Source organism: Heliangelus exortis, chromosome 1 (assembly GCF_036169615.1).
Source record: "Heliangelus exortis chromosome 1, bHelExo1.hap1, whole genome shotgun sequence".
NCBI classification, from domain to species: Eukaryota; Metazoa; Chordata; class Aves; order Apodiformes; family Trochilidae; genus Heliangelus; species Heliangelus exortis.
In genome coordinates this window covers 125,678,260-125,690,999 of record NC_092422.1, presented here as the reverse complement: position 1 = coordinate 125,690,999, position 12,740 = coordinate 125,678,260, and the positions used below count along the sequence as shown (strand labels likewise).

Sequence of the window (12,740 nt, the reverse complement as noted above, 5' to 3'; positions counted from 1 at the left end):
TTTGTATCGAATGACTCTTTCATTTTCCATGCATTTTCCATTGCCTGAAATATCTACCTGCTCAATCGAGGGTAGGCCCTAAATAATTCTTTTGGATTTTAAAAGCAAAAAAAAAGTTTAGGTAAACTGATTTAGCTTACCTGATGTTATTTCTGCTAAGTTAAAGTATCCTCTCCTGTAATAACTCTTCCTCAATGACTTAGGCTACCATCACATCACCTGTTAGCATTCTACTGAATAAACTAAGTCTTTAAGCTTCTTAAGTCTCACTACAAGTTCTGTTTTCCAGGCCATGGCCTATTTAACTGGAAAGAGATAAGAAACAAGTTTCCAACCCTTTAATACCAGAAATAGTTACTTATCTCAGAAATGTGGAATATGCACATATTTGAGCTATAAGTAAAGCAGTATTTCCCTTAAGGTATTTTTGAGCTTACATAGCTATAACATTGCAGTGCAGTTTGTAATAAAAATGACAGAAGCACTTAGTCAGCCTGACATGCTTCAAACAGCTAATCATAAGGCAGTGATCCATTTTCATCTTTAAGAGCTACAAGATCTTGGAATCAGGTGTACTGATTACTCACTCTTTCAATATGTTCACTTTAATGTGCAGTTTAAGATGTCCAGTTCTGGGCTGCCCAGTACAAGAGACATTAACATCCAGCCCTGGCCCACTAAGATGGTGAAGCACCTGACATATGAGGAGAGGCTGAGAGCTGGGACTGTTCAGCCTGGTGAAGAAACTTATCAGTGTGTATTAAATGATTAAATGGGAGAAGCAGGTGGAGTGATAGTACAGACTGCCAAGCCAGACTTCTTAATAGTACTCACTGGGAGGACAAGTGGCAATGAGCACAAACTGAAACTATGAAATTCCATTTGGACATAAGAAAACACCTTCCTACTCTACGGGTGGTCAAATACATGACCAGGTTGCCCAGAGGTTGCCCAGTCTTCAACCTTTGAGATACTTAAAACCTGACAGGACAGAGTAATGCACTCTGGCTGACCCTGCCTTGAGCAGAGGAGTTGGGACAAAGTATCTCAAGTGGTCCCCCTTTTAGCTCTCTGTAAAAGAGCCTGACTGCATTTCATAAAATTCAAAATTGCAGCAGCAAGGGACCCGGTCAGTTTACATGCAGCTAGTTCTTTTTCTTTCTGTAAAGTATCTTCAGGAAACAGACTGAAACTACTCACATGCTGTAACTCATTAGTAGCAATTCAGTCTTTTTTCAGAGAAATTGGTGCTGGTGATCTTGATATATGCCACCTCAAGTACTACTATTGAAGAAACTCTTGTAGAGGTACCATGTTTGTTGGCTGAAAAGTAGCTTTTGAACTGGGATTTTACTGCTATTCCTATGCATAACATCCATAGGGGAGGCCTCTAGTTCTCAAGAGTATTAGTTTCCTTTTATTTTAAATCTAAATCCTAATTATTAGTTTTGCTGCCCTAAAGAATATAAGTGATGCAACATGGTGGAAATAACATGTTGTAAAAGCTATGCAAGAAAGCTATGCTTAGAGCTGCATAAAATGATGCACACAAAAGTGCTAAATAGTCCAGTATTTATAATGTATAACAGTTCATTATTTTTTTTATTTCAAAATATTCAGACAAGACATGAGCAATGTTAGCATTCTAAAGGCTACCAACTCATCTAATAGTCTCTGCTACAAAAATCCATCCAAATCCTCATTGGTACTTGTGTTTTCTTATTATTGGGTTATGCTACATGTTTACTTTGAAGTAGCACTTCAGTTGAGCCAACCTACTCCTCAACTAAGGTAAACAGCATCACTTACAAGAAGAAATTTAGACAGAACTGTGAACTCAAAGGAAGTTATCTTCCTGAGACTATGTTTGAATTATCTGCTCTAGCTGAGATAAGCTATTTTTGAAGCTTAGTCTCAAACGAACAGTTGAGTGATTTTCACAGCAGGTACAAAATACCTTATATTTCATTTTGCCACACACTTACACTTAACTGCCTACCATGAGGCCACCAGACCATTTTCAGCTCTTGAGGAAGCTGTTTAGTTACCTTGACTAGACTGAAGAAATCCACTTACCAGTATTTTGGAAGTATAAGCACAATTAACAGAAATTCCTGTCACAAGGTAAGCCATAATTTTCTCTGGAATAGCTTCTGGTTCTGGAATTTTTTTATAATGCTTTTCATTGATGTAGGCTTGGACCACTGTCATTCTGTTCATGGTCAATGTTCCCGTTTTATCTGAGCAAATAGCTGTTGCATTGCCCATTGTTTCACATGCATCCAGATGTCTCACCAAGTTATTATCTCTCATCATTTTCTAAGGAAATAAAAGCAGTCAATAGCCATAACCATTACTTCACATCTCAGAAATTCTCAGTTAGGGTGTCCAGTCTTACACACTTGTTTCAGAAGATGCCCAGCCTTTAACTTATCTGACATCTTAGAGGACAACTTTGTAGCTGCCACATTCTGTAACGATTCCTTTAAGTCTATCGTGTTACAGTGAACTTAATTTTTAATAAGGTTCATAAATACAGTCTTAATCTCCTGTATCTGCATGTCATGCTGGCTACTGATACTAATCAGACTTATGAGCAAAGAGTTTATGATAATGTTTAGAAAGAGGGGAGAGGTGCAGACTCAGCTTTACCAAGTAAAACACTAAAATAAGTCTGTTTACAAGAACTATGAAGCTATGTTACAGGCTTATCTGAACATCAGATGATATATATTTCAAAGATGCTAGAGCCAGACTTAAAATCATACAAGCTGGAAAGCTAGTATTTCAGCAATGATAGTGAGGACTACAAAAATCTCATAGGTGAATTAGCATTAAAACTTCTTTACTTAGTAGGTTAAGATAGTATTTTAACCTTCAAGAGGCAGAATAACTTCAAATGATACAATACTAAGGCCACTACTAGTTAGTACTTAAATTTACTAAGTTTTAGAAGAGTCTAAATTGCTTAAATTATCTTTACAATTAGAGTTACAGATCAATAACCAGTTCCATCATACTGAGACTATAGGAAAATTAAGAAATGATTTAAGAAACATGATGTATAATAAATAGAAGGCTATATGTTCTAGGATATTCATTCCTCAATGAGAATCAATCTGGAAACTTCTGTAGCAGCTGCTTAACACATCAATTAGGCATAGGTTCAAGTTTACAGAAGAGTTTGTTATTTACAAAGTTTAACACATCTGTTTATTTTAAGCGACTGCTGCAACAATGTTATGAACTGAACCCACTCCTCTTTAGCTGGTGACAACTGGCTGTCACTTATCACTGCTCATGTTAGTCTGCATTCAGACATCAAAAATACTGGGGCAGACTTCTTGTGCCATTCAGGGAAACACAAAAAGTTACTTCCCAATCTGTTATGCATATGCGATGCATCATATCTCAACTGAGATTTTACAGCTGATGAATACACCCACCTACCTTTTAAGATATGTTCCCCATTTATGCACTTACCTTAACAGAGTAAGCCAGAGATATAGTGACTGCAAGTGGAAGACCTTCTGGTACTGCCACCACCAAAACTGTAACTCCAATAATGAAGAACTTCACAAAATACTGAATATAAATTGGTGTACATTCAGCAAGCCAAGGTCTCTTCTGAACCCAGAAGGTGTCAATTACAAAATATAACACAAGGATAATGACTGTGATCGCAGACATCAATAAACCTTATTAGAAAGAGAATAAAGAGTTTTCAGAAATCATCTCAAAAATTTGGCAATACAGACTGGGGGTAAGTCAAGCTCAAATACTTCTGCCTTTATAGAAGTTAGTTTATAGCTAAGCCTTGAAACAGGCAAACCAGGAAACACTGAGATAGTTCTCAAAGATGTTCTGACTTCCAACAGAAGTATTTCCTCATGCATTTGAAACCTCTAGACTATTTTTCCTTCCCATTTAATTGAAAAGTGTAGATCTAATCATGAACAGGACAGACAAATATGTAAAGTCAATGACTAAGCAGAATAAGAACCCAAATAACCCAGCAGGCAGGCCTTCCATGAGTGTACTGGAGACTTATTCAGTAGAGAAATCTGTACCCTGCCTCGTGCTGAAGGTGGGGTTTTATATGGCAGGTAAGCAGTGGAAGTTACTGGGAGTAACTGGGAAGACAAATCAGAACTGCAGTTAGCAAGCTGAGTATCACATTTAAGACATCACAGGAATACAGTGAAGCAAAATGGACCTGGCTAGAATAAAGAAACAGAAGTCACTGAAGCATCAGCCCCTAATAGAAAGATGTTTCAGTGTATGGACTGTTCCAAAGCAGCAGGACAGAAAAATTCATGCAAGTAGATGAGCATTAAGGATGTGTGGGGAATTAAAATGATTCAAAATGTGCATAAAGGAAAAAAAGCTCTTAAGATGTGAAAAAATTGTTGAAGGACATTATTTTACACTAATCATACCACAGAAGCTTTATTCAACATCTGTTAGTATACGTTTCTCTGAAAAATATACATTGCTATACATAACTATGGAGTGCTAAAGCTAAATTTAATTCTTTTGATTTCACATAACTGTTTTACAGCATACATGCTGAAGTCAGCCCTTTCTGAGCTGCAGGCTAGGCTACAAGACTTCTTGAAGTTCCTTCTAGCCTGTATGTTTCAGCAGTTTTTTTTACCTGAGCCAAAATAAATCCTGAAACACTTGACTTAAACCTCTACATACTACTACATAGTCTGCTTTTAAGAAGCACAGTTTATCCAATTTTTTGGAAAGACTGAACAATATTAGCTGACAGTAAAGTAACAGAAGCTAAAGGACAGTAGAAAGTCAATAAAGTGTTACGTATCAGTGAGTCATATGTTAAGTGGAAATTCCAAAGCCTCTAGAAGTACCAGAGATAGCCTGGCCAACCCTACCACATTTTCCAGACTTAAGTATATTTATAATTCTTTAGGTACCTCACTAAATGTCACATCTTATCTAGAAATGTCTTTTGTAAGAGTTGTCCAATGTTCCGAAGTTGGAATTTTCTTCCCTAGACACTCTAAAGCCTGAATCTATTTAAATCAAGGTAAAACAAAAACAATCTACTTGACACAGCCTGAAAAGCCATCAGCACACCTAGGCACTGTTGTGGAATGTTAGAGAGGTTCAGAGAATGTTGGAGAATATTCCTGAATGTTCTCGAAGAGGTAGGGGGTGCAACCCCTTTACTGTGCCCAACCCCATGTTTGGGAGACCAATTAGATCGGCCCATACTCCGGTGCTACCTGCACCAGGGATTCGCTGTGCTACAGGTAAACACACCGGGTGTCCAATAAAAAGTTATGTTGGTGGCAGGGGTGTGGTCACGGAAGCACTATATAAGCGAAAGTTGCTGTGCAATAAACCAGAAGTTCGTTTATCAACCATATTGGTTGCACGCATTTTCTTTGCCGCTCCCGCAAGGCACAATTCCATACTTGCTTGCATTGGAATTTTGCACTTGAAATAACCAAGGTGGTTAAGGCTAGATACTGAAGTTATCTCCTAACAAACTATGGGTGTTCCAACTTTATTCATACATCTGACATCAGCATAAGGAGGGTACTGATACATCATACCTGCTTTGCCAATCTGAACTGCGAGCTTTGTAAGTTTGCCTTGGAGAACAGACTTTTCTTTCTTCGGCAAATTTGATCTCTTCTTGTCTTTCTCATCTCCATCCCCACCATCCTCACTCTTCAGCGGTTGCATTTCCATGGCTGCACCATCCTGAGCTTTAGCTAGAAATTAAGATAAAATAAAGTTTAGCTATCTGGGAATCCCCCAAACCCACAACACTTAAAAACCTTAATAACACCAGGCTCCACTGAACACCAGTACTGTGCAGTAACTTGTATCCAGAGATGCCATGCTGCACATGAATGTTTAAATAAGTTTATGGGTGTAAGGTGCCCAGATGCTGGCAAAAGTGGAGCTGCAGCCCACAGAGGATCACACGCTGCAGTAGGTGGATATACCCTGAAGAAAGCTGTAGCCTGTGAGAGGCCTGTATGAGAGCAGGCTCCTGTATAGCTGTAGTCTGTGGGAGACCAATACTTGTACAGTCTGTGGCTGAAGGATTGCACCCTGAGGGAAGTTCACATTAGAGAAGTTCATGAAGAACTGAAAAAGAACTGACTGAAAAAAACCCCAACATGCTCAGTCCCACTCCTCAGAGGTAGAGGAATCAGGAGTGCATCCGAATCTGGAAAGACGAGGGAAGGGGGAAGGTGTTTTTACTGGTTTTGTTTCTCACTATCCTGCTCTATTTAAAATAGGCAATAAATTAATCTTCCCAAGTTGATTCTGTTTTGCCCTATGAGGATAATTGCTAATTGATCTCCCCACCCTTATCTCAATCCACAAGCTTTTCTGCTCCATTCTGCTGAGAAAGGGGAATGAGTTGCTGAAGGGGTATCTGGCAGCCATAGTTAACTCATCCCAACAATATAGCTTAAAAATCACTGGTAAACTTTACTTTTGTAGTATGTAGCTATTCTGAGACTACCGAGTTCATTTAATCATTTGGTTTTGGCAGATTCACTTGTACCATCTTCAGAATAAGCACTTTGGATACAACTATTCAATATGCATTTTCATAGTGAAGAATATATTCATGACATACCCCCTCAGAAAATACAGGCTAAATATGGACTTGCAAGAACAGACCAGAGAATCTGCATTTACCTTTGTTACGGTTTTCAAGAGCTCCATCTTGCTTCTTACCTGTTAGAGGGGAACAAATTATGTTTTAAATTTGCTGTACATACATTACCATATAATGAAACAAGTAACAGCACTTTTAAAAAAAGTTATAACGAAATGGAGACTGAAGGTTTACTTAAATGAGGCTTTGAAGATATAAATTCACAGAAACAGCTCATATCAGGGTTTGTTTTTTTTTTTTACTTTACTTTCCCCATACAAGACTGCTGCACTGTTATGCTACCATAGTTATGTTTACACAAATTGCTGATACAGACATTTATTACCTGTGAATAAACTTTTAAAAGGCTTGCCTAAAGACTATTCTAGGAAAGAAATTTGGGACATTCATGTGATTCTGGCAGCCTCAGTCTTGCCCTCTGTTCTTCCAACACTTGGCAACTGTATCTGAATATTGCTGTAAATGAGCTGTAGGAGCTCACTTAAAGAATCAGTGCTTTAATAAGACAGTGCAGAGGCTACTATAGTATAAAATATTTATAAATCCAAGAAGTTTAATGAAGGTACAGTGCTGGATTAGTGGATCTATGCTAACCCTATTTACACAACCACGACCATAAAATGTAGGCAACATACCAGTATTACACCACTACCAGAACAGTTCATGTTCATAATATAATATCATTCCTACCTATGTTCTGAAATTGAGTTCAGCAAGAGATCATAAAGAAGGACAGGGAAATAGTGAAGAAAATAAATAAGTGAAACGTTAAAGGTAACCAGAAGACCAACACACCCTGTGGAGTTTACTGGGGCTAGGGGGCAAGCTAGTTTTTTTTGTTTGGGTTTTCAGATAAAACTGATTAGATAATTCCCTGGCAAGTGACCAACTTTTCTCTTTAGTACAGAAAGCAAGAGTTATAGTTACTATTTGCAATAACCTGAAATGAAACCACAAAACTGAGGAACTTAGAACAAAACACAGAATTTTTCAGTCTCATGGGTAATTTATTAAGTCTCCAGACAGGCTAAGTATACTGAAACACATGAGTACTTGGGTAGAAAAAAAACAGATTATCAAGCAACCTGTCTGGTATGCCATTCACTACTGTAGATATAGTCTGATTCCTGTACATAAGATTTCCCTTTGAGCATCCTCAGAACAGCCAAGGAGAAAAAAACAAAAAACAAAACAAAAAAACAAGCAAATAACAAGTGCCACTTCAGACTTCTTAATAACTCAACTCTGCCTCCCGATTTAGTTCTTTCCTATTTCTTCTTCTTATAAGAGCAAAGTTCTACACGTCAGTTACTTCTAACTCCTTGCATATATATTTGCTTTCACTCTGAACCAAGCCATACACAGCCAACTAAAAATAGGCACTTTAATCTCCTTAACATTCACAGAGAAGCTAATTTAGTTTAACCTGAGTTTTACCAAGGAGAATCTTATCAGGCATCTTAACTTGAGGGAAAGAGGAAGTTGTCTATCTTGGGAGACAAAAAAACCCACAAGTGTTTAAGCCCTAGGATATACCAACACTACTTGTCAAAAAGACTTCTGCTTCTATAAGTAGACACTGGCAGAATATTAATAAATGTTATAATCTTCTCCATATCTCCCACAGCAGCTGGTACTGCTGATTGCTTCCTTCTCCTTCCTCTGTAAGGGAAAGAGCCAAGGATGGACACTCTTCCACATTAATCCCTCCAAGTGTTACAGGTCAAACTTTTACTCTTCACCACCATGCTTCAGCTCTATGCTAATTTTGAACTTTTAATTCCTTTTGTAATAATTCCTGTAACTTCTGAATAAACTTACTACTTTAAGTTTCAAGAAGGTTCAGAATTGTGCAGTATTTGTGGATTACAATATAAAAACAAAAAGCATAGTTCAATCCTACAGATCCCATACAGAGTGTGTATTACAACAAGTGCCTCTAGTTTGAAGGCACTGAGATTCCTGAGCACATTTCTATATGGCCTTCCATCACTGTTTCATATTCCTCTGATGAAAAAGTATGGCTTTATTACCAAGAATCCTCAGACCCAGTTCTGTCCAAGTCAACCTCACTACAGTTTCAACAAAATTTTTGCAGTGGGAGACCTCTGTTCTGAATATGCTTTGTGAGAGAGCTAGTATTGAAACATTTATTGTTCAATATTTCTAAGCTTTGATTCTCAGGATAAAGGCTATGGCTTAAAGAAGTGCCCCTACAGTTTCAGCTACTGAGCAAATCCTTCAGAATAAGGAATACAGCCCATTTCACACTTCAGAGAAGGGCTCCAAACCACTCTGGATTACAAGCCCCTCATCCCTCCAAAAATAGTTTACAGAAAAGTGATACTAGGGATTCACCTTGTGTAGGCATTTTAGCATTCAAAGGTTCAGGTCTGGATAAAAAGGTGTGGCAGAAGCAGTTGTCTGCTCACCTTTGTCAAAATCAGTCCTGCATATGTTTAAGATACTCACAAACTCATCAGTATCAATAACCTAAGCTTTTCACCTCCAGGAGTCATAGAAGAACTCCCTATATAGGACATTTGCTATCTGTCAAAAGCAGAACTAGATACTTACTGAGTAAGTGGTAGTAACCTGTTTGCCATAAACAAATATTTGCTATTAGATATGACTGCACTTTGAAGTTACACAAGATGTCAGTTAACAATTTATACATGATATGGCTGGTTAGGAGTTGTAAACTTTCCAACCCCCAGTTGGTCAATGAGATCTGGAATTTAATTAAAAGAGTTAGTAGTAGTGGTGTCCTCTCAAGTCACTGGACCCCAAGGTTTTTTTCCCTGTAAAATGTATCAGGTTTAAAAGAAGATTTCTGGCTGCAGAGGACTAGAACGTGTTTTTATCCCATAACACTCAGGAGTTCACCGCTCTCTCCCCAGGGATTTAAAATTATTATGCCTACTTTTCTTGTCCTTCTTCTCTTTTTCTTTTTCCTCTTCATCTCCTCCAGCTCCAAGTAAGGTAAAGATGATGCCAGTCTGAGAGTTCACACCTACAGCAGTAACTACCATTCTTCCAGAGCCTTCCATCACATGTGTACCTGAAAGATTGAATCAGGTTTTCAACTGAGACTTGAGCAGTTATATGGCAGAACACAAAGGAAATGAGTTCTCAAAATTCACAATGAAGAAACAGTAAGGTGTGTATATATAGATCACTGTGCTCCCCTAGAGCTTTAATTGTCAAAACTATCTGGAAAATAAAAGCAAAAGCAACTACATAAAATATTCCAGTGTAAAGAGTCTGCTCACTTTGATAAAAGTTTTGCACTACCTGCACTGTTTTTGGTTACCCTTAAGCAGTCAGCCTAGACAAAGTCTGGTTTGCCAGAATTAACTTCAAAATTTTAATAACCAGTTTACCCCCAGAAATAAACCACTTTCTTTAAGGACTGTCAAATGTTACACACCTGACAGCATCATAGGATCTCTGTCCAAAGATTTCTTAACATGATCAGATTCTCCAGTCAGTGAGCTTTCATCAATTTTGAGGTCATTTCCTTGAATGAGTACACCATCAGCCGGTAAAAGATCACCTACGAGAGATCACTGGGTATGTTGACTGCAGTTCCTTTTTCAAAAATAAAAGAAAGTTCAACTTTAAAAATATGTTTACCATATTTCACTTGTGCAATATCTCCAACAATTATGTCAGCTACTGGTATTTGGATGACTTGGCCACCTCTGATGACTGTGAATTTCTGTTCTTGTTCAATACGGCTCTGCAATCCCCGAAATTGTTTCTCTTTACTCCAGTCATTGAAAGCTGTTACTAATACCACACAAACTACAGATAGGAGGATTGCTGCTCCTTCAATCCAACCTGCTTCAGATTCCTCCTCTTCTTCACCAACACTTACTGATCCACATACTGTAGAAAACAGGTTTTAGATTTAAGAAAGTTCACAGAGATAGTTAGTTCAACAACAACAAACTTTTGCCAGACAGAAGAAACTACTGCTAGTTGATTCACATTTTCTGTTAGCCTTCTTCACAATTTTAGATTTATTTTTCACACAGAGAAGCTAATGCTAGAGAAGCTCAAGGAAGTTAAACTACCAAGAATCTGCATTTCTCATTATCTGAACATGAGAGAAGTTGATATAGTCACCTGTCCTTATTAACTGATGGCGTAAGAATGCCAGAGTAGACAACCACCTTCTGCTTTCTCAACATTTCCCCCAACAAACGAGATATCATTGCAAAAACTCAGTTCAACGAAAGCCCTATCCCTTCATCTTCCATTTAGATGTATAAATATAGCTTTGTTTCTTAAATTGGAAAGTTACCAGTGTCATATTGCAAATCAAGGAAAATTTAAGACTTGCTGACTCCCCAAAGAAAGCACATGACCGCAAATTATAAATTGCTTAAATATTTGAGGCAAAGCTAAAAAAACACTTGCACAGAAACATGACTGGATCTAAGACAAGTCCTTGATCCTGCTGCTTGTACTTTACCTTTGGTATTATTTTGGTCAGAATCATACCAGATCCTGACCAGGAAAATCTCATGTTGCCCTTTTAAGGTAAGCCAGAGTTTTAGTAGTGTTCTCTCAATAAGGAACAATAAGCTGATTTTCGATTGACTTAATGTCTCCCATCAGATTTACAGCATAGGCACGTGGGACCAGGAAAGTCAGTAGTAAAATACAGGTAGATACCTACTTTTAAAAAAGTTTACTTACATGATTCATTTCCTCCTGGAGGCTGGTAAAAAGAAAGGCCCAAGGATACTACGGCGGCAATTTCTAATATAATTAGTGTAACATCTTGTAGTGCTTCCCATACTAACTGAAGAAATGTTTTTGGCTTTTTAGGAGGTATAAAGTTCTTCCCAAAAACTGCTTCTCTCCTTTCTATATCTGCTGGATTTCCACTTAAACCTATTTAATAATAAGACAAAATTAGTCACACTTATTTGCATTTCTGACTCACATTAGAAGTGACCAAGGTTTCCCATTCATGGAGCCAAGTCTCACTCCACATTTTGGTAAAAACACTGGAAAGCTGTATCTCAAATAATTACACAAGTATTATCCTTAAATAAGTCACTATAGAAAAAAAATATTTTATAATTCACAATTTACCAACATAAGGTAAGCTTACGGTCTACCTACTTGCACTTAACATGACATAGCAATAGAGTAATAATAATTGGCATACTTTTGTACATAGTAAGCAAGACTGTAAGACAAGATCATTAGTAGAGTTTACTACTATTGAGTCTGAGTAACACCATGCAACTTTAGTAAGACCACAGCCTGTGAAGCCAGCTCTGGTTCTCACTGTAGGGATTCTGTATTCAGAGATAACATCCTTGGATCCTACAGTTACTGGAACATTTGTAATGAAGTATTAAATATAATTATTAATATAAAGATACTAGAAATATTATATTTGTGCATTATTAAATTAATATGGCAAATACTATTAAAAGCTGGTGAAGCTCTCCAGGCATGATGTGGAGAGAGGCATCTACTTAATGATGCTGTTTCCACCTAGACAGAAGGCTTTTTCTCATCTAAAGCTTCACTTATTTTCTATTTCCTCTCACACAGAGAGAGCACTGTAGGAAAATGTCCCGTTCCACTGGCCACTGTGCAGGGTCTGACACCTCAGCTTACTGTCTTCTTACATTGCTTATTTCTTCCAGAGTCCTTTTCTCTGACTCAACTCTTCTGCCATTCGCAAGAGACACAAGCAGGCAAGAGTAAGGGAGGGGCCTTCATGAGAAGGCACTGCATGCTTTAAGAGTTAGCTAAGTTCTTAAAAATAAAGGAATACCAAGTATATTCAGTGCAAGGTCATACACTCAAGGTCTTCTGTAAGTGCACCTCCTGTTTACTCCATCATCAGTTTCCAGCTGACTAACCCACCACTCAGAATTTAAGCCACTAGAGCTCATTTTTCAAGGTAAAAATCGACAAATGTCCAGCTGTTTTCAGAGCAAAGATCTGGATACTTCATCCATATTGTCCCCAAGGTTATGATCTGCACCTACTTAAAGAGAACAATTTTCCTAGTAGCAGATTTTTTTTAGAAGTT

General features: G+C 37.8%; 1 protein-coding gene across 12 annotated transcripts in view; it reads right to left on the bottom strand.

Annotated features, from left to right (window-relative positions):
* The window catches only part of ATP2B1 (ATPase plasma membrane Ca2+ transporting 1), a 63,785-nt gene that overhangs the window by 19,403 nt on the left and 31,642 nt on the right, over nucleotides 1-12,740 (bottom strand). For all 12 annotated transcript variants that reach the window (XM_071765574.1, XM_071765519.1, XM_071765545.1 and 9 more), the window contains exons 3-10: nucleotides 11,381-11,578; nucleotides 10,310-10,564; nucleotides 10,104-10,229; nucleotides 9,597-9,734; nucleotides 6,694-6,732; nucleotides 5,586-5,747; nucleotides 3,484-3,698; nucleotides 2,077-2,319 (exon numbers count right to left, since the gene is read on the bottom strand). In XM_071765574.1, the coding sequence (XP_071621675.1) occupies nucleotides 2,077-2,319; nucleotides 3,484-3,698; nucleotides 5,586-5,747; nucleotides 6,694-6,732; nucleotides 9,597-9,734; nucleotides 10,104-10,229; nucleotides 10,310-10,564; nucleotides 11,381-11,578 (1,376 nt within the window). The remainder of the gene's footprint in view (nucleotides 1-2,076; nucleotides 2,320-3,483; nucleotides 3,699-5,585; nucleotides 5,748-6,693; nucleotides 6,733-9,596; nucleotides 9,735-10,103; nucleotides 10,230-10,309; nucleotides 10,565-11,380; nucleotides 11,579-12,740) is intronic.